This window comes from Drosophila ficusphila, unplaced genomic scaffold, assembly GCF_018152265.1.
Source record: "Drosophila ficusphila isolate 14025-0441.05 unplaced genomic scaffold, ASM1815226v1 contig_607, whole genome shotgun sequence".
Classification (NCBI taxonomy): domain Eukaryota; kingdom Metazoa; phylum Arthropoda; class Insecta; order Diptera; family Drosophilidae; genus Drosophila; species Drosophila ficusphila.
The window spans coordinates 1618301-1644366 of record NW_025064537.1 but is presented as its reverse complement, the minus strand read 5'-3'; the positions used below and the strand labels follow the sequence as shown (position 1 = coordinate 1644366).

General features: G+C 44.1%; 5 protein-coding genes across 14 annotated transcripts; 1 reads left to right on the top strand and 4 right to left on the bottom strand.

Annotated features, from left to right (window-relative positions):
- Positions 1 to 43: 43 nt before the first annotated feature.
- On the bottom strand, positions 44 to 1597 carry LOC108102094. Its single transcript, XM_017206748.2, has 3 exons — positions 743 to 1597; positions 309 to 416; positions 44 to 253 (listed from the first exon to the last, which is right to left on the bottom strand). Exons 1-3 carry the CDS (start codon positions 1565 to 1567, stop codon positions 134 to 136), a joined length of 1053 nt encoding a protein of 350 aa, XP_017062237.2. The 5' UTR covers positions 1568 to 1597; the 3' UTR covers positions 44 to 133.
- Positions 1598 to 2210: 613 nt separating this feature from the next.
- On the bottom strand, positions 2211 to 4265 carry LOC108102097. The gene is made up of 2 exons (XM_017206751.2): positions 3676 to 4265; positions 2211 to 3605 (listed from the first exon to the last, which is right to left on the bottom strand). The coding sequence occupies exons 1-2, from the start codon at positions 3698 to 3700 to the stop codon at positions 2302 to 2304; spliced, it is 1329 nt and encodes a 442-aa protein (XP_017062240.2). The 5' UTR covers positions 3701 to 4265; the 3' UTR covers positions 2211 to 2301.
- Positions 4266 to 5258: 993 nt separating this feature from the next.
- On the bottom strand, positions 5259 to 20450 carry LOC108102102 (gastrula zinc finger protein XlCGF57.1). 10 transcript variants are annotated; one of them, XM_017206757.2, is made up of 8 exons: positions 20145 to 20450; positions 16885 to 16996; positions 14169 to 14274; positions 12669 to 14056; positions 10549 to 10716; positions 8879 to 9616; positions 8055 to 8267; positions 5259 to 7967 (listed from the first exon to the last, which is right to left on the bottom strand). In XM_017206757.2, exons 4-8 carry the CDS (start codon positions 13816 to 13818, stop codon positions 7357 to 7359), a joined length of 2880 nt encoding a protein of 959 aa, XP_017062246.1. In that variant the 5' UTR covers positions 13819 to 14056; positions 14169 to 14274; positions 16885 to 16996; positions 20145 to 20450; the 3' UTR covers positions 5259 to 7356. The 10 variants fall into 10 exon arrangements, with proteins under 10 accessions (XP_017062246.1, XP_017062247.1, XP_017062245.1 ...); XM_017206758.2 differs by lacking the exon at positions 20145 to 20450 and adding an exon at positions 18679 to 18803; XM_017206756.2 differs by lacking the exon at positions 20145 to 20450 and adding an exon at positions 18643 to 18799.
- A 1343-nt stretch (positions 20451 to 21793) lies between these two features.
- LOC108102090 (putative protein TPRXL) lies at positions 21794 to 22629 on the top strand. Its single transcript, XM_017206745.2, has one exon. The coding sequence runs from the start codon at positions 21984 to 21986 to the stop codon at positions 22584 to 22586; it is 603 nt and encodes a 200-aa protein (XP_017062234.2). The 5' UTR covers positions 21794 to 21983; the 3' UTR covers positions 22587 to 22629.
- A 1666-nt stretch (positions 22630 to 24295) lies between these two features.
- Positions 24296 to 25311, bottom strand: LOC108102098 (putative protein TPRXL). Its single transcript, XM_017206752.2, has one exon. The coding sequence runs from the start codon at positions 24958 to 24960 to the stop codon at positions 24358 to 24360; it is 603 nt and encodes a 200-aa protein (XP_017062241.1). The 5' UTR covers positions 24961 to 25311; the 3' UTR covers positions 24296 to 24357.
- Positions 25312 to 26066: the final 755 nt, after the last annotated feature.

Below are 26066 nucleotides of genomic sequence, written 5' to 3'. Positions count from 1 at the left end.
AGCCCTTAATCCCAACCGATTAACAAATAAAGAAAAATAAAACTAAGATTTTTTAAATAGACCAATAAAGAGGGAATTCGAAATACATTTTTAAAATAATATAAAATATAAATTAAATGGCAAAACAAACAGCTTAGTAACCACATTCATCGTTTTCCAATTCTGGGCAATCGCAGTAGTTGACATCGGGAGCGACATCAGAGACCATATCGTCCTCACCAATTGTCACGCAGCGCACATTACATGGATATTTCTGTTGGATTTATAAATTACTTAGAATCGGTTAAAAACTAGAATTTTTAACGCACCACTACGACTAGCGGATGTCCATCCTCATCTGTGAGTCCCACATAATCGCAGCCATCTCCTTCATTCTGCCGGTGAAGTATAAACTTGGTCATACAACAGAGCACGATCTAGAAAAACATACTTTATATTTTCAATTAATGCAAGCTGAGTTGGAAGAAAGTTGGGCAAACAGGATAACAACTTCAATTATTTTATCAAATAACAATTACAATTACGAAACTATAACATTTAATGTTATTAACTTAATAGATTAATGGAAGATGGGATATAGTTATATTTTAAGCCGCAGTATTTGTTAATGTGTTGCCTGTTATAGTCGCTTTTTTAGGGTCTTACATAACATATTCGAAGTAAAACAGAAAAAAAAACGTTAATATGTTACTTTGTCAGGAAAACTTCATACAATCACTTACTACAACCAGAAATTACTTACGAGGAACTTCAGGGCCAGGACCCACAGTGCCAGCAGAAAGTAGAAGAAGTTCCACACCGCGCTGGTGAACGCCGGCAGACAACCATTCGTGTTGATGGAGCCCGCTGTGAGGGCGGGAAAGGGCTGCCGACTGCTGGCTCCGAGGGACTGACCCTCGCCGGGCTGGAAGTTGTTGAAACAGGTCTCGCAGGATCGCTTGCAGCAGGCATAGGGTGCCAGGACCGTCGACGAGCAGTTATCCTCCATTCGCGGCATCCACTCCGCACTCATCCAGTCCTTGTAGCCGTGCACGCCGCAACACTCCTTGCGCCACTGCAGTCCGTCCCACAGGAGCTTCCACTCCGGACACGAGTAGTACATATCTATGCCCCGAGTCAGCGAGGTCTCCGCCGCGCTCTCCAGCACCTCGACGCCCCGGTACAGGTTCCAAACGCACCCGAACCCGGAGGCGATGATCACGCAGGAGTAGAAGAGCCACACGGCCAGCAGGAGGCGGATGTTGGGCGTGCAACGCCGCCGCCAGAGGCGCCGCCACATGGACACGCTGCAGAGGAAGGTCACCACCAGCTGGGCCCCGAACACGTAGATCCCGAACAGGTAGCCGCTAACCAGGCGGCACTCGATCTCCGACAGATAGCCGGTGAACAGCGCGTGGTAGTAGGCGGTCACCAACAGGAGCAGCAGTCCGATCACAGCCTCGGTAATCAGCAGCAGGTTCACGTACACGGAGGCTCGGCGGAAGGGCTGGCGCATTTGGTCATCGCCGGGGTCATTGATCTCAGGTTTGGCTTGTTGGCGATGCTTTTTTCTGAACTCAAATTTCATTTGGATTGACGGGGGGAGCAAAGATTTCCTAGCCAGTGTGCTACAGATATCTCTTCTTGAATTTTATTTTGAATTTTCATCTTTGAATCTCAATTCAAAAATCTCAGATAAAAACATTCTGCAGCATTATTATCCCTTAGCAAAGAAAATACTTATTTCAGTAATTTGTTGTCATCCCGATAAATGACCTTAATCAGGACCAACCAGGGAGTGACTTTTTAAAAAGTCTTATTATCATCGAAATAATCTAAAGCGTTATCGAATAATTATCACCTATGTACATGCGTAACAATCGTGGTTTACTCTTTTGATAATTTTTTCAAAATACATAGAAAATAATTGTGAACAAATAGAAAAATGCTCATATAACAAGTAGACAACAGTTTAACAATAAGAAGACTCAAAAGATTCCACGTTCTCAATCTCCCCGATATATAAATCTAACAAACTGTAAATATGTAATATATAAAAGCAGGGCTTACTGGAATACTGCTATTTCTGATAATTTAAAAGAAAAAAACTAAGGATAATATCAATCTTAGCTTGGTTAAAATCAGTCAAAAATTAACATTCAATGGCAAAAAGATACCCAGAGTAAACAAAGTGTTATTTTTATTAGATAGATTTATTTAGATCGCAGTTTATAAATGGAAATTTGCTTAGCTAGATTTAAGTTTAAAACTTTTTGAAATGAATCTGAGCAGTAAATGAGATACACTGTACAAAGGTATCGATCACCGCACAAAACTGAACTTCAGTACACCGGATGTATAGTCCATATTGGGTCCGATCTGCCTCGCATCTATCTTTATGAGCTTAACGTTATCTAGGCAGCGCGAACTTTGAACTATTTCCGGATTAATATCGCTATCCCGGATCCACACCTCCAAGGGCTGACTGCGCCATCTTTGTTTCGACAAAACCGCAATGCAGCTCCAGATGAAGGACTCTCCGTGGCACCGAGATCGGGTGATATCCAGGACCTTCAGCTGGCGGCAATTGATCACGAATTCCAGTAGGCCCAAAGGACTTTCCAACTGATAACCACACAGATGGAGTTCGGTTAGCTCGCGAAGTTGATGGGCCAGTTGTCGCAGAATCTGATCCTCCAAGCATTGCAACTCACCACCCTCGTCCTCCTCCGCCTGGCCATGCAGCTCCAGACGCGTGAGCTGTCTGAGATTCGCAAGCTCTCTGAAAAATCTTCCATAATCATGGAGGATCCCACTGAAGCGAAATGCCTCTATAAGTCTGGCTGCTCCGGGAGGATTGCTTGGACGAGCTATACGGGACAGAACATCGAAAACAAAGTTCTTGGAATAAATCGACAGTTTCTGCAGGCGTGGCAATTGAAGGAGTTGCTGTGTTATGTCCGATTCCATGCACAAATGGTAATCGGCTATTTTAATGTGCTCCAGAGTAGGGCACAACTGCAGATCGGCGAGATCACAGCAGTTCACCTCATCACAATCCTCCATTATATCAAATTTACGTAGTTTCAACAGGCGGAAGAGATCCCTGAAGTGCTGGGATTCCAGGAACTGGCAGTCATCCAGGCAGAGTTCGGTGAGTTGCTCCAGGTCGCACAGATATTTCCCAGTGATTTGGCAGCCCCTCAGTTTAAGCCTCCTTAAATTCGGGAATACCCGCCGAAGCAGTCGAACATCCTCGTCCACGAAGCGAACGCGTCCGCGGCGATTTCCATCGCCCAGCCACTCCAAGGAGTGGATTCCTTTCAAGGTGTGACTGCTCAGGAGTCGCAATCTCCGGACATCCAAGTGCTGGCAACTCAGGCGTTCCATGTGGGGAGCCAGGGCCAGGATGAAGGCCAGAAACTGCCGGGAATTGGTGCCCGATCGTCGGAACATCTCGTCCTGCAGGACAACGCTGCGACTTCGGGTCCTCCAAAGCATCTGCACAATGCTCTCCAAGCGCCTATTCAACCTGCCGATCTCGAACTGCTGGTAAACATTCAGCTGGCGGACGATCAAAGCCAGGACATCATCATTGAGTTGCAGCAAGGAAGCGGCAGTGGGTGCTGAAAAGGGGAAGGACAGTCGATTCTTAATGCGTTCAAGGTTGTTGTTTGGTGTGTGCAAATTCAATACCTGTATCTGTTGCGGACGACGTCATCTGTGAGTTGTGTTTTCGATCGTGGTGTTTGGAATACTAACCATTCTGTGCCGTCGCAACGGCCAGCTGAGGGCTACCTAGTGCGAAGGTCATTTAGGGGTGGTTTTCCAGGCAAAGCGGGCGGAATTCGCGCTACCTAAATTCCTTGTCCTTCTAGAGATGGGTAACGGATGCGATAGTTTACGAACTAGCAAGGATCGGTGCGATATTATTCAACAAGTGGACGGCAGAGGAGAAATGTTTTCAGAATAATGTTTACATAAGTTGATCCGCCGGAATTAAAAAAAAAAATCTTACGCATTTACCATCATTTATTTTAACGATCTGCACCAATTTTAAATCGAGTAACTGGAATTAAAAACAATAAAACCAGGTGAGGAGAAATCACAACTTGCACCTCTGAAAATAGTTGTGGTAATGTTTTTATTACCAATTCAGGGAATATTGAAAAATATATAAAACTTTATCCAAATTTTTTTCACTTTAAAGAATGAAATCATAAAACAGAATAAAATACGACGGCTGTCAAGGTCATAAATTGAGGATCCAAGGGATCTTTAAACTTTTAAAAATAAAGATTGGAAATAAAATGATGAAATTGTTCGATTTTAGTCCGAATGTTCGCTGATAAATAGTTTTGAAACCCGTGGTATAAAATCCGTTTTTATGCTTATGCTGCGCGTTTTTGCTGCTCATTTATTTGTTTTGTTTAGTGCTTACTACTTCATCAATTTAATTACATTTTACTCGTAACTTGTACAATATATACTATATATAATATATATATATATATATTTATATGCATTTCATTTCTTGTCCAATTTGTTGTATAGGCATATATTTTAGGTATATATAGTGTTGTATTGTATCTGATTTATAGTACATTATTGTTTCTATTTAGTATTGTTACTGTTTGTTGCTTTTAATATTTACGTTAATTGGGGCGTTCCAAGCGTTATCTTCAGCTTCTTCTGTTAACTACTCCTCGATTTTCGCTGCGTTTAGGAAACATTTTCAGCGCTGTCCCAGCGTATTGTTTGTTTTTAAGGTTAATGGGTGAGTTTGTCTGTCAGTTAATGTGGCTTGGAGAATATTAATCTATTCTCACGTTATGCACTACGCAACTTACAAATAAACTATTTCGTTTGTTTAAATATTGCAACACAAGTGAATTTCCTCCTTGGGGTCGTACTTAAAATTGCCTTCGCATTCTACACATACATATCCGTTATATATTAGTTAATAATCGTACAATAATATATATCTCTACATTCCTTTTATATACTGCGCTCTATACACATCACCAAAAATCCAAAAACACCGAAAACTAACACGGATAATCAACTACATAATTATAGACGAATGAGTGTTTGCGACTTCCAAATTAAGATTTTTCAGTGTGTTAAAATACTTGCAAATGTTGAATGTTTTAATGATGATTTCTTTTTTTTTTTACAATTTTCAATTGTTCCCTGCATTCTTAGTGTATTTAAAACTTCACTTTGCTGCCAATAAACGTGAATAAATTAGCTGGGGTTAAATAAAACCAAGTCGTGTCTTTAAATGGTCAAACAAACAGTTTTACATTTTCCGTTTATTCGTGTACAGTTACAGTTTGTTAAATTAAATTTAAATTGGGTTTAGGCATTTAATTGTTGATAATTAAATGTGTAAAATGTTGCATTTAAAAGGAAGCATAATGTGTGGTTGTGTGTCTGTCAGTATGTGTCTGTTTGTGATTCCTCATTAAATTATTAAACAATGACTCGTGTTTAATATGTTGATATTTTTTTAGATTTTCCTTTTTATTTTTTTGTTGTAAAATTTAAAGCAGATATGTTGTTGCTTGTGGCGCTTGGGGCGTTCTCGTTAATTGTTTCACTTTCTTTTACTTCGTTACGGCTTTTATGTTCTTAATGTTTGTTGTTTTCAACATAAGCACAGTTTAAGGGTTATAATTAATTTTAGAGTTGTGCCTAGTCGTATATATATATATGTATGGGTTGTTGTTGTTGTTTGCTGTTAACTTTAATAGTGGGGTAATAACTTGTTGTTATAGGTTTAGTATTTATATATCATAATCGTAATTGTAATTGTAATCATAATGATTGGGCGACGCGCCCAACTAAAAACTACTCGATTGCCGATTTGCGGCTCCGCTTTTCTCCGGTTTGCCATCCGTGTTCTCAATTATTACTTTTAGTAGTTCAACTAACATTAAATATAATAATTTGTTGTTGTTTAATCCCTTTTCGTTATCTCGTTAGTTGTGGCTGCTGTTATGCTGCTTCTTTTATAATAATTTATATCTCATAATCATATCATCACAGTCCCACTTTCGGGACTTGACACTGTAAACTGGGTTAAGGACTACACTTGGCCAATATATGTGAAAGTCTACGCGACCGACCAATCGCTCGTTTTCAATGATCCTCCTTGGAAAATGCAAAAATAATACAATTGTGATAATAATTTTCGATAGATTTCCAAGGGTATTGTTGCGTGTTATTTACAAACTATAAAATATATATTATAATCGTATGCCTATGCATATCTGCATATGTTTATGTAAGATGAGGATGCTTTCTATGAATGTCGCTCCGTATGCATAATCATAACTTAGTCGAAACACAATAAAAATACAAGATGATGCGCTTTAGCTGGTTACGGCTAGAAAATCCCCTTCTTTGAAGTGTCTATCGAGAAGAGTGGGTGGGTCGAGTAGTCCCTGGAACCGATTGAATCACTAAGCACAGCTTAGTGGCAACCAGACACCACAGAATCCTATCGATCGACCCAACCAAAATCACGCGCCGCCTGGCACACATTTCAGAAATGTAGAAAACACGTGAAATTAGACGCTAAGCGCCTAAGCATTAAAGATACACAAAGAGAGATACCGAGAACAAACTATGAGATGATTCGTATTGCACGTTAAAGCTGGCGGCGGCAGACTAGTAAAAGAGTGTTGGTTTGCATGGTGCGATTGGGAAGTGAGGAAGATGGCTCAAAGGCGAGCCGGTATTGCATCTGGGAATACAGAACACATTCTGTAATTGACTTTCTGGGGTGCTCCGATTTTTAGGGGAACAAAGAAGACTACAAGTTGTAAGAGAAAAGCATAGGTCTAGTTAAAAAATATTGCGAAAGTTAAGGCGTGCCACAGAAATCTCCAGTAAATTCAAAATCGGATAGCATTAAGTGTATATTGGATAAATTCTAATACAATCACTTAATCTTCTGTTTTTTGAATTTAAGGGAATTTTTACGGCAGCCAGGAACTATGAAAGTGATATTCAAAAGCTACTCAATATTGAAAATGCCTAAAACAAATCTTTTTTAAATCGACACACCCCAGAACCCCTGCATACTACGTTATTCTTCGGGGTCACAGATCAGCGTAACCAGCGCGCTGCTAAAACTATTGTACATACAACTAGCTGCTTATATGGGGTGTGCTTGTTATGGTGTTTGTGTCCTACATAGAGATGTCGCGTCAGCTCGGCTCACTACTAGCTCACTGGCTCACTGGTGGCACACCGGCCTCACCACGCCGCCTGCGTCGACGCCGCGGCTGCCGTGGCGGCTATGGAGGTGCTGGTCGTGCTGCTGGAGTGCGCTGTGGTGGGAGTGTAGCCGTGCAGGAGGGGCTACTGTTAGTAAACAACCGGGTGCTGCTCCACGTTCGCAGGCAAGTGCTGCAGCTGGATGGCGGCGCGTGCCAGGGCACTCGGATCGCTGATCAGGGCGATGGGCGGCGGTTGTTGCTGCTGCTGCGGCGGCGGGGCCTGCGGATGGCCCTGCTGTTGCTGCTGGTGATGCTGCTGCTGTTGTTGCTGCTGCTGGTGTTGCTGCTGCTGCTGCTGGCGGTGCTGCTCCTGCTGGTGGTGATGCGCCGCCTGCTGGATGGACAGCTGCAGCAGTTGCTGTTGCTGCTGCTGCAACTGCTGCTGCTGCTGGTGGGCGGCCACTGCCGCCTGCTGCTGATGCTGGGCGGCCACCTGTTGCTGGTGCTGCTGATGGGCAGCCACCGCTGCCTGCTGCTGGGCCGCCTGTTGCTGGGCGGCAGCGGCTGCGGCGGCCTGTTGCTGCGCAGCCGCCTGCTGCTTCTGCGACTGCTGCTGCGCAGCCGCGTTATGCGAGATGAGCGTGGAGGTGACCAAGGGCACCAGACCCGGCGTTAGCTGCACTGCTCCGGCTCCACCCGCCGCGCCCGCCGTGATCTGCTGGATGGTGTGCATCGTGGTGGTCGCCGAGTGGTGGGGAACTGAAACGGTAGGAGGGCCGGATAAGTTGGTCGATTCGGGCACGGGGAGACTCGCTTGCGCTAGCGCAGTCGTGTTTGCCGACTCACTTATGATCGGTTTCACTTCCTGCTTGACTTGCGTCAGCACACCAGCTGGTATTTGCGGATGCGGATGCACGGGTGGTGGCGGCATCATAGCATCCGGGTGATTCATCTTCATGTGGCGCTTCAAATTGCCGCGCTCGACGAACGCCTTGCTGCACAGAGTGCACGCGTGAGGTTTCTCGCCCGAATGGGAGCGCATGTGCGAGACCAAGTGACCTGCGAAACGGACAATGGAAGCGACATGAAGATCTGATCGTCGGGGATGTCGAATTTCGAAAACGGCTCGGGTAAGTTTTTGGGGCTCGCTCTCACAGTCGCTGTTTGCACTTAAACTAGCTTTTGGGGGTAACGTCTAGTCAGGTTTAGTTAACAAAGGATACTTCATTTACATTACATTATGCGAAAAGACTCAAATTGTAGTCGTGATTGTATATTATACCGAATTGCTTTTTTTAATTTCATATTCGAGATTTTAGTTTTACTAATCAATCAAGTAATTAAACAAATAATAACATAAATATAAAAGAAACGCTTGATTCCTTCTTTAAAAGTGCCAGCTGAAGCACATACAATTTAAATTTAAATGAAAGCCCCTGACTAGACGTGACCCCCCAAAAGGACGGTTGGAAGCTGTAAGAGCAATCCCCAACAACAGCAACTGGAGGGCAGGAAGTTATCGGGATATTAAGGTGGGGGGCTCGGCTCGGGATCGGGTTCTGGGTCTTTGCAGCTGGAGCTGGGGCTGGGACACTATGCTGACGCCACGCCACGCGTGCCTCCACTGGATGCATGCAACGTACAGCAGCGATCATCGAGCGCTCACTCACCTTTGCAGATGAAGTTCTTGGGGCACTTCTCGCAGGCGAAGGGCCGCTCCATCTCCTGGCCCTTGGTGTGGCTGCGCTGGTGGAAGAGCAGGTTGCCCTTGAGCGGAAAGGACTTGCCGCACGTCTCGCAGGTGAAGGGCCGGTCGCCGGTGTGGCAGCGCGACATATGGTTGATCAGGTGCTCCTTGCGCGTGAACGGCTTATTGCAGACGTTGCAGCAGTGCGGATTGTCGCTCGAGTGCTGGCGCATGTGGTTGTTGAGGTGCTCCTTCCGCGTGAACGTCTTCTGGCAGTACTCGCACTTGTGCGGCGAGTCGCCCGTGTGCAGGCGCACATGGTTCGTCAGGTGCTCCTTGCGCGTGAACGTCTTCTTGCAGTAGGAGCAGCGGTGCGGGGAGTCGCCCGTGTGCTGGCGCACATGGTTCGTCAGGTGCTCCTTGCGCGTGAACGTCTTAGTGCAGTACGTGCACTTGTGCGGCGACTCGCCTGTATGTTGCCGTACATGATTAACCATGTGATCTTTGCGCGTGAACGCTTTCGTGCAGTACGTGCACTTGAACGGTGTCTCACCCGTGTGCTGGCGTATGTGGTTGACCAGGTGCTCCTTGCGCGTGAACGTCTTCATGCAGTAGGAGCAGCGGTGCGGCGACTCTCCCGTGTGCTGGCGCACGTGGTTTAGCAAGTGTTCCTTGCGCGTAAACGTCTTGGAGCAGAAGTCGCACCGGTGCGGCGTCTCGCCTGCTTGCGTGGCAAATGTGTGTGTGTCGCGCGGATGGGACGAGAAAACGTTTAGAGATTAGTAATCATCGCCGTGGAACAGGGGGGCGGTCATGGTATGGGCTAGCTGGATGCGGGTCACTGGACACCTGGCGTGGCTTGGTATTTGCTTTTCGAATATCGCTGTGAGTTGCATACATTAGTTTGAAATCTAATGCATTCGGAGATATCCATTTCCTATTTGCCATTCAATACAGGATAACTAACAGGTGCTGAGCTGCCTGCTCGACATAATGAAATATAATGTCCGAACTCTCTTTTGAATCAGTATTAACATAAATCGAACAAATTTCTATTCTAACATGAGGAAGACTTTGGATACATAAAACATAAGCTACACCCTTTTCCAATTGTTATATTACATTTAACCATTTTAAAAGGTTTGATTATATCAAAACCTGAACTGTGGTTGTAAGGCAGCGAACCTTAAATGAGCTATAAAAAGTGCATTGTCATGGCATGACATTGTCATGAGATGAGAAATTGAACTGCAAAAATGTTACCCTGAGTCAATTGATGTTACAATCGGATAACAGTCGAATTAACTGATTCTTGTAGAGCTGGATCCAATATAGTTGATATAATTTTAAACTGAGCTCATCAATAGTTTGCTGGAATTGTGATAAGAATGAAATTAAATGCCACGTTGATCCACGCGGGACACAATGGATCGCAACTAGAATTTGCACCCCAATCCTAGCGAGAGTTCGTTATCGCTGCTCTGGCACCAATTGCGCCGCCAAGTGTCTGTGTAGGTATATATTTGCTAGGTATTTCGTGTGTTCATGTGGACTGTAGCTGAAGGAATCATTAGCGGCGTGGGGGTGTCAGGATCGATCTGGATCTGGATCTGGGTTCTGGGATCGGGCTTACGATTCGTTTTGTCTCTTTACCTGTGTGCCAGAGGATGTGGTTGGTGAAGTGCTCCTTGCGACTAAAGCTCTTGCCGCAGATCTCACAACGGAACGGCGTCTCGTTGGTGTGGGAGCGCATATGGTTGGCTAGGTGCTCCTTGCGCGTGTATTTCTTGCCACAGACATCGCACTGGTGCGGCGTTTGACCTGGATTTTTGGGAGAGGGTAGCAGAACAGAACGGAATCGTTGTATATAGGGAATGGCGTTTGATCTCGTTCGACAAGACAAAATCGCATTCGTTAGCGCAAGCATTTTCTTTTTTCTCTCATGGCTATTCCTCCAAAAGGATCAACGACAAGGAGTCATCGTCCTTTTGTGGAGGAGTAGTGGCAGATCGGAGAAAAAACAAAATTTCAGATCCCCCAGCCCATCCCCGCGCGCACCGTCCAGTATTTTAAAACTCTTTTTTTTTTTTTTTGCATTGTGGTGGTGGTTGGGTGGCTGCGTGGGTGGGTGGGTTTCGTATTCAATTCAATTCTTTTCTTTCTTTTCTTATTTTTTTCTTTTCTGTTTGGTGTGAAACTGGCCGTGGCTTGCGTTGTTGTGGTTTCGAACGAACGAAGCGAACGGAGGCTGCTGGCTCGGGCATATGGACGTGGGCGTGGTGGTGGTGTCAGATGTGGTGTGGATTGTATGTGGTGTGGATGTTCATTGGATGTGTGTGTGTGTGTGTTTTGTGTGTGCCTGTCAACTCTGCCTTGCTCCTACTCAGTGCTGGTCTTCAGGATGCTTCATAGTTTTTGCGTGGAACGTGCAGTCCCGGAAGAAAGTTGTCGCCAAAGAGCTAAAGGCTTGGATGGCATGGATCCCTACATAGCAGATAGTTATGCAGGTGAGCGGGATTTGTTGTGTGTTTGATTGTGTGTCTGTCTGGTGTTCTGGTGTTGTGTATGTTGTTCCAATTGCTTTCGTGTGATTCGAGTGTTAAATGTCGCAGTTACACAGAGACGTTGGCAATCGACAAGCAGCAACAACGAACTTTTCATTACTTTCTTGACATTTTTCTTTACTTTTGCTTTTGGCACCCTGTTCGACAGCAGAGAGAGCGTAGACAAAGTTACACAGGCATTTCATATATCGAATCGAATCGGGAGTGAAGGATTGGACTTGGACTTGGACTTGGTCATGGAGTGGTGGAGTGGAGCGAGCACTGGATGAAGTGTTTGGATTGGTGGTGCATGTGAGCATGATTTAGACTTGGTGAAGCTGGGGATGTGTGATGCAGAGATCATGGTTGGGGGGAAATGGAGCGGTATGAGCGAGTGAGCGTGTTTTCTTTTTTGATTTTTAAGCGGGATTAGGCGCGGAGCGTTCCCCAAAACTCTGGAGATTTGCTCGCTTAAGCGTTAGTTGACACAGAGAAAAAATAATCAGAACAATTTCAGTTTTATCTCATTTGTGTAAGAACCTTTCTGAAAACTCTGGGAAAACTGTGCAATGAATATTTTGGTAAGAGTATCCTATTTAATTTTTTTGACTGAGAGGTAATAAAAATATCTTAAGATCAAAATTGTTCCTGCTTGGAAATTGTATGGTATTGATTTTGAAAAGTATCAGTATTTTAGTGATTGTTATATTCGAAATATGATCTTGAGTTGTCAGATAAATGAGATATTTTGGCCAGGAAAGGAACCAAACTAATGACCATTTCGGGGTTACATTTTTTCTCTCTGTGTGAGTACAGTGGGCGGGACTGTGGGAGTTGGCGGGTGGAAGAAGCACAAGCGATGAGCAAGATAGAAGAGTGTGTGAGAGAGAGAGTGAGAGTGGTAGGAAGAAGACGTAGGACGCACGATGAAGTTATATAATTTTTTGCGGTGCTTGTTGTCAATTCTTTTTTGATTGGTTTGGTTGGTTGGTTGAATTTTTGATTTGGTTCTTGGTTGGTTTGGTTGGTTGGTGTGATGTGGTGATGGCTGTTGTTGTTCTTGTACTCTATGGATATAATTTGGTCTGACTGGAGTTGGTCTTGGAGTTATTTTGATAATTATTATAATTTTTTTATTTTTTTTTTGTTTCTGAGAGATTCTGATCTGTCTTTTTGTTTTTTGGCGCTCGCCGCTCGCATTGTCCGCCCCCACCAATCAATCACACTCACCAGTGTGCCACATGTAGTGGTTAACATAGTGTTCCTTGCGCGTAAAGGACTTCTTACAAATATCGCAACGATGTGGCGTCTCACCCGTGTGTTTGCGCACATGGTTGACCATGTGCTCCTTGCGCGTGAACGTCTTGGCGCAGTACTGGCAACGGAAGGGCGTTTCGCCCGTGTGCGAGCGAAAGTGATTGTCCAGATGCTCTTTGCGGGCAAAGGTCTTTTGGCAAATGGTGCAGGCGAACGGTTTGTCCGTCGAGTGCCGTTTCATGTGCCGCTCCAGGCTCGTGTTGTTCGCAAACACATTGAAGCACACGATGCAGGTGAACATCGGCCCGCCAATGTGGATCTTGCCGTGGCGCGTCAAATCCTGCGACGTGGTGAACCCCTGGCCGCACACCTGGCACATGAACGGCTTCCGTTCGCTGTGGTAGCGCCGGTGCACGATCAGCTGGTACCGGAACTGGAACATCTTGCCGCAGATATCGCAGACGTGCGTCCCCGTCGCAATCGGCGTACCGTCCGGCGCTAGCGCCACGTTCTGCCCGCCATTGCCATTGCCGCTGCCGTCCACGCCATGAATGCCTCCCTCCATTTTAGGCATAAGCAACTCACCCGCCGTGGTCGTGGTGCCCCCACTGGTGGTGCTCCCGCCGCCGCTGCTGGTCGAGCTGCTCGTCGTCGTCACCGTCACCGGTTGGCCCCCGTTGCCACTGGTGGCCGGCGGCAGTCCTCCCGCCGATGATGCGGCCGCCGCCGCGGCCGCTGCCGCATTCGCCGAGGCCATTACCGCCGCCACGGCCGCATTGTTTGTTGAAGCCGCTGCTGCGGCTGCCGCCGCACTTGCCGCATGACTGGTGACCTGCGGCGGCAGCGGCGGAGGTGGTGGCAGCTGGCCGCCGTGGGCCGCCGCCAACTGATGATTGACCACATCGCCGTGGATCTTGCCAAAGACCTCGTGGTAGGTGAAGAGCTGCGAGATGTCCTCGATGTTCACCTTATACATTTCGATGCCGTGCGGCGGCTTGCCATCCTCCTTGTGCTCCGATTTGGGGAGGGGCGGTGGGCCGCCCAAGGTGATAGTCGTCCCACCAGTGGTCACTACAGGGGCTACTACCGATGGCACCGAGCTGGCAGCGCTCACGTGCTGCATTCTTGTGTCCAGATCCAGGCGATCGTTGTGGCGTTTCTTCTCGTTCCCTGATTTCGATAAATCTTAACGATGATGTTGTTATTGTTGTGTACTTTTTTTTTTTTGGGGAGTTATGGATTTATAGTTGTTGGGGGTTGTTGTTGCTGCTGTTCTTGCTTGTATTTCATGTGTTGCTGCTGTGGAGCGCCTACATATTGCTGCTGTTGTTGCTGCTGTCGACTGCTTTCGCTGAGCGTGGCTACAACAAACAAAAATGCAAGTGGAAGGTGGAGAGGTGGTGTCACTTAATCTCTGGCTGCTCAGGTTTTTTTCTTGGTCTTTTTTATTCGACGCTGACGGGGGACAATTACCATGAAATTGCTGCTCTGCCTGCTCCTGTGGGGGTGGTGTGTTGCTACTGTATCAGTTGATCCGAGTGGGTGTGTAATTGGCGCACAGCCAATTGCTATCGTTCACCTGGAAGTGGACGAAATTTATAGAAATCAAATCTGTTTGATTAAGATAATAGGGGTTCGGATGGTGTGAACTAATAATAGGATAATTTAATTATGTATGAAATGAGCTGAGTTATTAACTTTGTTTAAATAATCATAACCAACTTTTGGGTTTCCCATCAAAGTTGATAAAAGCTGTTTCATATATGTAATATATTGCGGTTGTACTTTCATTTTAAAAATTAAATATGAAATACGAATAAATCAACAAAACGAGTTAACGAACTGCAGCAAGCTAAAGTTAAGTAAGCCCCCAGTTTAACATTTTGTTTAAAAGCTATCTACTATGTAGTTATTTAATGACCAATTTATAAAACTTTGACGCTAAAATGTATATTGAGTACAATAAGCGACCAGACATAGAGGACCTTTTGCTAGAGTAAATTGATATGTATTTTTGTTAGCTTCCATGCTTAAAATGCGGCTAAACCATTGACTTTTAAGAGAAATTTTGCACGCCTTATGGCGTTTTTTTTACCAAAATGCCAAATTGTCCTTTGAACAGGACATCCTTGTTGCCCTATCCAATGATCGGACAAGGTTAACTCAGGGTGGGGGGTGATATGTGCATGACGCTTTATTTGGAATCTGCTGCTGAAGGACAAAATTGCAGCGCAACGTGCGTCCATTAACCCTTTAACAATGCAAATGTCATCTGCATATGTGTGCGAACATTATGCAAGTACAGTTGAGCCCTAAAACATTCACACTGAGCAAACAATCATCACCCAGGACTAATTTATGTAAAAAGATGTTGGCCAGCTCTTCACTTTATTGATTTTGCTGCCGGGCATTAAAAGTGATATAAATTGCCCATTAGCGAACCGCAGGACCCACACCAACACACACACACACCCATTTCGCTATGTCTTCATCAGCAACCGAAGAAGAAGCAGAGTGAGCACAATGAAATAACTTTATATAAATTGTAAATGGCAAAAGGCAGCAAAACGAATGACAAGGGACTTGAAAAAAGGGAGTGGAGCTGGGATTTTGAGGCTGGTAAACTAAGGGAGGGGCAGGATCCAGGATTTAGATATCCAATCAGAGTATGCAAGCAGGAGAGAGAGCTCAAATATAGAGGGGAGAGCGAAGAGAGTGGGGTGGTGATGGGGGTGTTGTAAATATCAAGAAGTACAAATCGATTAAAGACAACGCGTAAGTGTGTGCGTGTGTGTAACAAAAACCGAGCTGCGAATTAAAGATGGATGAGAGAGAGTTAGAGAATGATAGAGGTGGGGAGCCAACTGTACGGAGAGGAAGAGCGCGCGCATGAGCGGGAGAGGCGGGGAGTGTTTGCATAGGTCCTGGTTTTGTCCCTTTTCGCTAAGCGCTTTACAGTTACAGCTTACAGCTTTACAGGCTAAGCAAAAACGGGTGCAACAGGGAGAGGAGAGGTTGCCCCCCTGATTACTCTCTCACACTCTCTTGTTTTTCTGGAGCAAATAATTCAGCAAACATGGAGAAGAGCGCAGAACGGGAGAAAGGACACTAAAAAGGGCGCCACTTTTAATGCGGTGAGGTAGGAATGAATCCATGTAGTGTGCAAATACATATATCTTTTGCACGCACATGTGTGTGCGAGTGCCAAGCCCTGGAAGAAAAACAAAAAAAGTGGGCGGTTTTCGGGCATGTAAAGTGCTGATGAAGCCGAGCACAAAACACAAGACAAATGGCCCAATCTTCAAAGGGGGTGGGCCCTTCCGCTCCCCCTGCCATTAAGTAACTGTAACTCAAGCATCGCCATAAAACGAATTAATCGAGTGCAAACCACAAGCGCGGGTCAAAAACCTTAGCACTTGGTTAACTGATCAAATGCAACGGTTCAACTATGTATAATAATGGCATTCTTAGATACTATTTTCAATTGTTCAATGTAATTGTTCTTAGTTAAGAAAGAAGAGAAAATTGTATGAAATTTTTTCTAACCCAATCAGGACCAGTAAAAATACCTAGATTAGGTATCTGATCCGAAAGAAGTGCATTGGATTTTACACAAAAACAAACATAAATTTTTATTTGAAAAGACCATCCATCTCTTAAAGGGCATTAAAGTAATACATACATACATATATATACATACAAATTATAAAGGAAGGGTTAGTGATGCAAACTGCAGGGAATTTAATTTTGAGCAAGAAACTAAATATTCTAAGACCCTTAGCGTCAGTATGCAGTTTCAACTCGATCTTATGATTCTGTAAAATTTGGTCAAATCCTATTAAAATTCTAAAAAAAACACGGCATGTAGAGAGAAAGACTCTAAAAAAACCAGGCTTTATTTCGATGCTTAACAAAGCCTGATTTTTGTATATACATATGTATATTCTTCTACTTATTTTTTCAAGGAATGACAGGCATTATAAGATTTTCATATTTACCCTCTGTACTTTTGAAAACAATTAAAGCACTTAGTTACAGAAAGGATTATAAATTAAGAAAGCGAAGTTTTTACATTACAATAAGCCATATGGCGTAATAAAATATTCCATAATGGGGTTGAATAACCCCTTTTGGGTGGTGAGATGTAGTCACCCTGTATTTTTATGTGAAAGCAATTGAAATCACTTACCTCATGTGGTTCTCTTTTTGGCCTGGTTCAGCCGATTTTACTTGGGGGCTCGCCAGGAGCGGACTTAAAGTATATTTAGATGGATATGGACGTTCCTTTGGGGCCAGGCCACCTGCAATAAGGAACGAGAAAGGAGACATGGCAACAATAATAACCAGTGAGCAACAGTTTGTTTGCGGTGTTTATGTTTACGCGAAATATTCAAACGGCCCGCGGTACAGTCTTCCCCTTTTCCCTTTACTGCCAGTTTTCAGTTTGAGTTCCACGCACACTCATGCAAGCACGAATGTGGGAAGAACGGACAGGGGGCGAAAGCAAATCAAGCGAAAACTTATTTGCAGCCAATATATGCAAAAGTCACAGACACACATCTCAACCAAAAAGCTGCGTCTGCGTGAAAAGAAGAGCAAAAATATTCTAACTCCAATTGGAATGGGAATTCGAATTGGAAGAGGGGCGGGGGCATTGCAAATTTTACATTCCCAACTATTCCCCATTCGAAGTGCTAACAAATCAAATTAATTGTATCTATATCTAGAAGAGCTCTATGTGCGTGCATCTCAGCCAGTCTTCCCTGCTTTTATTCTAGATTCTAGACGGGGGGCCGCTCTCCTCTTTCTCTCCTTCTTCCCACTTTGCTTTTGGCTGCCAGCAGGGAAAAAGTTGTATCTTTCTTGCTACCCGCCTCCTCTCTTCATTCCCTTGCCCATTGCTTTTCGTGCACTTTTGTACACGGCTTTGCTTTTTTTCGTTTTGTTGTTCTCGCTCACGCTCTCTCGCTCTCCCCTTTTTTGCTCTCTTTGCCTTACATTGTCTCTCATTATTCATTGAACGACAACGCCACCACCCGCAGCCCCCTCTCAATCCAACAACAACAACGTTTTGCACGAACGACGCTACGTACAATTCCCAGCCGCCTAAAGCGGAAAACCAATAAAAACGAATTGAATCGCAAAGCGTAAGTACAAAATAAAGCGAGGCGAGACAAAAAATGAAAGCTGAGAGCAGCAGAAGAGCGAGGGAAAGAGCGAACGAGTACAGGCGGCGCGTCGATACAAGTTTTGCCTTTTGGCTCACATTCTATATGCCGAGATCCGAACTCGAGTTATAGTTATAATTATTGCCGCTGCCGCCGTTTTTTATTTTTAATTTTGTTTGGCTGTCGCTCAAATTTTGAGCGAGAGAGCGGCAAATGGGAAATGGGTGAGAGAAGGGGACGGAGGATCAAGTTGGAGAGTCACATTTTCATTACAGCCAATTAGTGTGCATTTCATAATTGTTAAACAAAATACACACGCACATACTCTAGTAGGCAATAGGAAAAGCCGCAGGAACCGGCCGTTCCGTTCTAACATATGGCGGCGAAAAAGTGGCGATTCCAAGAGCACGACAGCCGATCGCTCAATTTGGTATATTGTTAATAAATTTCTGAAAAATGCAACCCTGCGTTTCCCCGCCTCTCTCCTTGCAAGAATGACACGATGATGACGTTAATGGGAACTCTGTAGCTGTGGATGTGCGCAGCACACTCACATACACTCTCACACACCAATACACTGGCAGCAAAGTCGACCGCAAAGTCATTTGATTAATATTTCTCGCATTCTATTTGGCTGCGAATTTCACAAATAAACACAATTGTTTCCAATCAGTTTGGCTCTCCCCTGCCACCCCCCTTTCCACCACTCCCCCACACGCTGCAGTTTTTACAAGCTTTACAAAGTATGGTTCTTATGACGCCAGTATATGAAAATTTACTTGGTATCGCAATGGTGGCGGGCACTCGACACTCACACTCTCGGCCGCTTGTGTATGTGTGCGTGCAACAGTAGTGGCAATCAGAATCGAAACGCCGCGCGGGTGAGAGGCGGTGGTGAACGGCGAACTGAGTAAAGCAAACTGAAAAAGTGAACGAGACGCGGAGGCAGCAGCATGGTAGAATAAGTATAAGTAGTCTCGTCGGGTGCAAAACTGAGCAACGGCAGTAAAGCAAACTGAAAACAAACACATGCGCCGAGTAAAGGTTTAGTGTTGGGTAGTCTCGTCGGATTTGTCAGTCCCGAACGCATCACACGAACGTTAACGGACTGAACCTGAACCAACGATTTAGTAGTAATTTTCGACCACTGAGGCGATTTTTTCAACCTGGTTAAGAGAAACTTTAAATTGGACAACGTTTTCCCAAATGGGTAAATTCTCCAGCAAATCCAGAGAGAGCAGACCGAACGTTAAGGGACCCGAACGTCCCTTGCAACCAAGTACAATGAGTGCGAGTGAAAAAGCAAACTTAAAAACTGAACGAGACGCGGAGGAAGCAGCAGGGTAGAATAAGTAGTCTCGTCGGGTCCGGCTGTTCTTTATAAACCCAAGACCTGAACCCAAACGATTTGGCAGCCGACAAGCGATGTAAAGTTCTTCGTTCGGGGCGCTCGGGCGGTAGCCGAAAGCACAAAAGTCCGCCGGGAGAGGAAGAGCCAGTGCTGTCGGTTTGGCGAGAGGATTGGGCGATAGCTCTTTCAGCTTTTGCCTGCTAGTACAGATTTGTCAAAAATGGTTTGTTTTATTTCCAATAGCAATTCTTTTATTTTACTGCCTTAAAGTAACAGTACACGGGGGTGATTAATTCTATTTCAAGAAGCCGTTATTTATCTTTTAATAGAGCCTTTGGAAGATTATTCCTTTTACCTTAAGAACAAAATATTTTGTTATATCAATCGGTGAAAAGATAAGTTGTTTTTTGAAAGAGGTACAACTTTTCCAACTCTGTCTAACCACTCCATTCAAACCAAATAATCAAATGGGCCATGCTAACGCCTAAAAACAAAAGCAAAGGTAACATTAAATACCTTTTTCAAAATTTCATTTCGATGGGCACTTGCATTTAATCAGGGAAGCGAAAACAGCACTATAAACATATCGGTCAAGTGCATCCTAGATTTAAAGCACCTGAATTTACTGCAGCAAAATACAGCTATTAAGCATCTAAGTGGACAGCTCTGGTAAGAGGTGTGGAGGCAGCGAGAGAGAGCGCGAGTACTAGAGACACCGCAAGATACAGATACAATGCGTGCTGCCTGTGTGTGCGTGTGATTGCGTTGTTCTTATTAACAACTCGCTGCCCCCGCCACTCTCCCTTTAAATTGGCTCTGCTTTTTCGGGGCTTGGGCATAAAAAGGCGGCAAAATGGCTAAGCACATAAATCCGACCGGGTCCAACTGGCCAATTTGAATGCAGGGCTTGCTAATTCCAATTGCACTCACCGGCTGGTTTAGTTGTTTTAATCCACAAGAGAGACGGGCAGCTACCACTCCTTTTTCTGGTTGCAGCAGCGTCCCTCGTCGAAAGGCGACGCCGTTCACAATTCTTTAAATTGGGCTTTTGGTTATATTCCCCGAAATGGGTTATCACTTCCAACCGGTCACTAACTGCATTGCGCGCACTGTACACAATTACTTGGCTCATTAATTAGATCGGGGTCTTTATTTTGTTAACATTTAACGCGAATCCAGAGATTGGATTTAGCTGCGGGCGGAAGAGCGAGAAGCAGTGTGACCGGCTCGGGTGGATTACTGAAATACACTTTCAAAAATACCTGGCATACCAAAAATACCGCACATAGGGATGCACCTTAGGCGATAGCTAAAACTGCAACAACAATGTTAAAATTGTTCGATATATCGATATCATCATAACTCAGCGAATGCACCCTCCTAAGCCATCAGATTTGCCATCCTCACCTAACGAAGACTAAGCAACCCACCACCGTAAGCCGGGACAGACTCCATTAACGATCGAATCCTAAGGAGCGGGAGTTTTAAATTTTGAAGATTTTATCTTAATAAATTTACTATTATAACCGTTACTCCTAGATTAAAGTGGTATACTGAATTTGTTCAAAAATATCTTACCTTTCGACCCCATAAATTATATATATTAATGACGATGATCAGCAGACATTTCGATCTGTTATCAATAATCAATAATAATCAAATATTAGCTATATAATATAGTAGTCAGATATTTACCTTTTTATAACTATTATTTGGCAAAATGCATAAAGACTGAAAAACAACAAAGCTATGCCGATTTTTTTCTCATTTTCTAATTCATAATTTATATTATTTATCCGATTGTTCCAATGACAGTTTTATGATAAAGTGATAATTTTTATGAAATTTAATTTGAAGTTCAAGCGTCATAAGAAAAAACCATCCGAAAAAAAATCATGCCTGATAAAGTTTTAAAAGTGAGAAATGACTTTATATAGAAAAAGACAGACGGATAGACGATCACGTTTAGTTCGATTCAGATGGTGATGCTGATCAAGAAAATACATATGTACAGATATACCTTATGGGGTGGAAGAATCTCATTAACTGCGTTGCAAGGCTGGTCGTTGAATTCTACTTCATAGGGTTCATGGAATTATCGCTTTAACCAAATATGTAATTCTATATCGGTTAAATGGTTTTACTTTGAATGCACTGAAAGTAAAGTGCGAAAAGCCACATAGACGAACAACATAACCTGGCTGTCGAGTTTCGTCCTTGTAGATTCACATACCTCGAGTTCCGGGTCAACCAGTGATAAAATGTCCCTACCTATTAAAAAAGTAAGTAGTCCACCTTTAAGCGTGCTTTAAACAAACTCCCTTTGCCTTCTGTTAAGTTTTTTCATTTTTCTGTTGTTATTTTCGCGGGTATTTAAACATGCTTAATTTGTGCTTTTAAAAGATAGCTTTATGTTTTGATATCCAAGTGTTTGCACACCCGCTAACAACACTTCAAAGCAAATAAAACCAGAAGTGTTCCATTGTTGGATTAAGAAGAATCACAAAGAAACTTTCCGCAGCCATCTCCGATTTTGAACTGCCACACAAAAGACAGGCTTCTTCTTTTGGCCCTGTATACAGATCCAGTAATAGCAGACTGTTTGTTCTTCTAATACAAACTAGGCATCATCGACATGTGGCAATCATGTAGAGCAAACACAGATTCAGACAGAAGACCAAAACACTGCCGATCTCACCTATAAATATGCGAATCAGAACTGGATCATCAACAGTTCTTCGGTTCAGTGAGTGATCAACAGAGCTAAGGATGCGATTCCAACCCCTCTTCGCCTTTGTCCTTCTGGCCATTTTGGCCACCGCCTACGCCCCTGATCCGTCGTCAAGTCCTGCGTCGTCCTCCACGCCGTCCAGTTCGTCTGACCCTTCGTCGTCCTCCACTCCGTCGTCGTCTTCAACTCCCTCCTCGTCCTCAACTCCGTCTTCTTCGTCAACGCCGTCGTCGTCCTCAACTCCGTCGTCTTCTTCGACACCTTCGTCTTCCTCGACCCCTTCGTCTTCTTCAACGCCTTCGTCTTCTGCAACCCCGTCTTCCTCTCCTGCCAGCTCCACGCCAACTTCCCCCAGTCCTGCCTCTTCTACTCCCGCTTCTTCCACCCCGGACAACTCCTCCACCAACTCGGATACCTCCTCGACTACGTCGGACTCCAACCAAGCCCAGGAAATTGCCAGGCTGCAAGACAGAGTTAACGAACTGCAGCAGAATGAGAGGCGATTGGCAAGGAACGAAAGGCAGTTGCGGAGGCAAGTGCGAAGAGGACGGCGACAGGCAAACCGGCGACGGGGAAACCGGCGACAGGGAAACCGGCGGAACGGACGCCGTCGTAATGGAAGGAGGAACCGACGCAACTAGAAACTTCAAAATGAACCTTCAAAAAACATGTGCTTAAAAACTGAATCTGACAATTTAAATAAAATAGTTTTATAAAAATAAATACAATTTTGGCGTTTATTAAGGGTTGATAAAAGAACTAGAGGGTAAAAGTTAAGTCTATAAATCGAATTTATCATAACACGCCCTTACTATAAAAATGATTTCCTATAGTTGGTTCGATACTTATAATATGTTAAATCAGGAAGGGACGCTAGATTGCAGTTGGAATTCATGTGTGTAAAACGACTACACTTTTTTCCTTGATAGTTTGATCCTTTTTCTATCATGTCTGGATCGACTCCTATGGTGACGTTGATAAAGAATATACATATATACTTAATGGGGTCTGAGGTGTTATAACATTAAATACAATAGGAACATTATAAAGACCTAAACTCCAGGACGGCGGAGAACATAAATTACCTAGGATGGCAATCAAACTAAAATCGGAGGAGTTAGGTAAAACGAGGCTGAGTTCATATTACCCCGGAACAATTTACAAAACTATCTGTGAGTGCAGCTAATTTGTTCAAAGTTTCTCTTTTAAAATCCAAGAGGCCAAAGTCATCCGGGTCAAACGGTAAATATTGGACATTGGTCTACCGCAGAGCGGGAACTAACGGTACCGCTCTGTACCTTGGGCTCTGGCTGGCAAAGGCATCGGGTCGGACGGTGAATATTTGAGAAAATACCATGAATTAACGGTAACCCGACGCGATCCGCCTGAAGAGGATAACGGTACCAGGTCGAGCAAGTTAAAGACACATCGAGAGTGGTAGCCAAGTTAAACCATTGCCAACAGAATCAATATCGCAGGGTCAAGACGCCAAACGACGGACAAGTCAACTTAAACTGAGGCTGCAACGTTGAGATCTAAAGGTACATTTGGAGGTGTCTTGGCGTGGAAGTTGTGCGTAGGCAACCGGGCGTCGACTTACACGAGAGAGACCCAACTCCGGGTGTGAGACTCGGTAGGGAAGCGGACGCGAAGTAGGGGCACCGCCGCAGGAGTCGTCCGCGAATAGCATCGACATCCTTTCATCCATTCATCAGTCCATCCCTTTATTCGTCAATCTGTCCATGTAAAGCCCAAAGCGTTCGTAAGTTCCAAAAAGTACGTAAAGAAAGTATCATAAGGTTAGTGAAGTCCGTAAGGTTCTCAACGTCCGTAAGGTCCCTAAAGTCCGTAAAGTTCGTAAAGTCCGTAGAGTGTGTCGAGAGTCTCCAATTAAGTGTTCTCTTTGGTTTTTTCTTAAATATATCTAAGGAATTTAATTATCATTTTAGTTATTTTTAGCCCTATTATAACATCGTATTCACTTGCAGAAGGTATTATAATATAATATCATTCTATTAAGTACATACATACATATATAAATTCTTACAATCTGAGTCAATCTGCGTCATTACAATCTGAGTCAAAACCTGAGAATTTCCAAATAGAAGGATAGAACTATGTTATCAAGGAAAAAAGGGGATTTGTTTTAAACACTTGAATTCCAACTGCAAGCGTATATAGGTACGCTTCGTTTCGCCGAATCTAGCTTCCTTTCCTGATAATTATCAGTATCGAACCAACTATAGGAAATTATTTTTATAGTAAGGGCGTGTTATGATAAATTCGATTTATAGACTTAAGTTTTACCCTCTAGTTCTTTTATCGACCCTTAATAAACGTCAAAATTGTATGCATTTTTATAAAACCATTTTATTTGAATTGTCAGATTCAGTTTTTAGTATTTTGAAGTTTCTAGCTGCGACGGTTCCTCCTTCCATTACGACGGCGTCCGTTCCGCCGGTTTCCCTGTCGCCGGTTTCCCCGTCGCCGGTTTGCCTGTCGCCGTCCTCTTCGCACTTGCCTCCGCAACTGCCTTTCGTTCCTTGCCAATCGCCTCTCATTCTGCTGCAGTTCGTTAACTCTGTCTTGCAGCCTGGCAATTTCCTGGGCTTGGTTGGAGTCCGACGTAGTCGAGGAGGTATCCGAGTTGGTGGAGGAGTTGTCCGGGGTGGAAGAAGCGGGAGTAGAAGAGGCAGGACTGGGGGAAGTTGGCGTGGAGCTGGCAGGAGAGGAAGACGGGGTTGCAGAAGACGAAGGCGTTGAAGAAGACGAAGGGGTCGAGGAAGAGGAAGGGGTCGAAGAAGACGACGGAGTTGAGGACGACGACGGCGTTGACGAAGAAGACGGAGTTGAGGACGAGGAAGGAGTTGAAGACGACGACGGAGTGGAGGACGACGAAGGGTCAGACGAACTGGACGGCGTGGAGGACGACGCAGGACTTGACGACGGATCAGGGGCGTAGGCGGTGGCCAAAATGGCCAGAAGGACAAAGGCGAAGAGGGGTTGGAATCGCATCCTTAGCTCTGTTGATCACTCACTGAACCGAAGAACTGTTGATGATCCAGTTCTGATTCGCATATTTATAGGTGAGATCGGCAGTGTTTTGGTCTTCTGTCTGAATCTGTGTTTGCTCTACATGATTGCCACATGTCGATGATGCCTAGTTTGTATTAGAAGAACAAACAGTCTGCTATTACTGGATCTGTATACAGGGCCAAAAGAAGAAGCCTGTCTTTTGTGTGGCAGTTCAAAATTGGAGATGGCTGCGGAAAGTTTCTTTGTGTTTTCCTAAACCCAACAATGGAACACTTCTGGTTTTATTTGCTTTGAAGTGTTGTTAGCGGGTGTGCAAACACTTGGATATCAAAACAAAAAGCTATCTTTTAAAAGCACAAATTAAGCATGTTTAAATACCCGCGAAAATAACAACAGACAAATGAAAAAACTTTACAGAAAGCAAAGGGTGTTTGTTTAAAGCACGCTTAAAGGTGGATCATATATTTTTTTAAACCTTTAAGGAGACGTAATTTTCTCAGATGCTTTCAGTGCATTCAAGAGTTCTCTATGAATAAACTTTACCGACTTAGGAATCCTTGTGAGAAAGTTAGATCTCCATGAACTCTAATTGCTAATACAAACTGCTGATACAAATTAGTTTCGAATTAGGTAGAATTCAACGACCAGCCTTCAAAAACAGTGTGTGGAGAAGTTGGGGCAGGAGAGGGTAACAAATTTTTGCTTCGCGAGGAAGAACCCATTAGAAATGAAGTCTTTTTAAATGTCTTTTCTGGGAGCTCAAACGCAATGGAACTGTTGTCAAGTTCAACCTGATCCAGATATGTCGATAAATATATGTACATACTGGTGCCGAAGGACGTCTTTAAGTGGCTTAAAAAGTAAATGGAGAACGACAAACAAGGTTAAATAAGCCGTAGGTTGGTATGATTGTGATGGAAGTTTTTAAAATTAATATTTTAAGAGATGCACTACTAAATACATAGTTTTTACATTGGTGGGAGATTAATGTGGATTTTAAAAATTATGTAACTTTTACGTTAAGGAATGCGTGGGTTTGCACTATTATACACACAAAGAAAACATGTACTCTTTCATTTGAAAGA

Coding starts and splice junctions, on each gene's coding strand:
- LOC108102097 (XM_017206751.2), bottom strand. CDS start 3,700: ATGACGTCGTCCGCAACAGATACAG. Junction 3,606..3,675: donor GTCGTCCGCAACAGATACAG/GTATTGAATTTG, acceptor TCCCCTTTTCAG/CACCCACTGCCGCTTCCTTG.
- LOC108102090 (XM_017206745.2), top strand. CDS start 21,984: ATGCGATTCCAACCCCTCTTCGCCTTTGTCCTTCTGGCCATTTTGGCC.
- LOC108102102 (XM_017206757.2), bottom strand. CDS start 13,818: ATGCAGCACGTGAGCGCTGCCAGCTCGGTGCCATCGGTAGTAGCCCCT. Junction 9,617..10,548: donor CCACATCCTCTGGCACACAG/GTAAAGAGACAA, acceptor CCACGCAAGCAG/GCGAGACGCCGCACCGGTGC. Junction 7,968..8,054: donor GGAAGTGAAACCGATCATAA/GTGAGTCGGCAA, acceptor CTACCGTTTCAG/TTCCCCACCACTCGGCGACC.
- LOC108102098 (XM_017206752.2), bottom strand. CDS start 24,960: ATGCGATTCCAACCCCTCTTCGCCTTTGTCCTTCTGGCCATTTTGGCC.
- LOC108102094 (XM_017206748.2), bottom strand. CDS start 1,567: ATGAAATTTGAGTTCAGAAAAAAGCATCGCCAACAAGCCAAACCTGAG. Junction 417..742: donor TCCTGGCCCTGAAGTTCCTC/GTAAGTAATTTC, acceptor ATGTTTTTCTAG/ATCGTGCTCTGTTGTATGAC. Junction 254..308: donor GACATCCGCTAGTCGTAGTG/GTGCGTTAAAAA, acceptor TAAATCCAACAG/AAATATCCATGTAATGTGCG.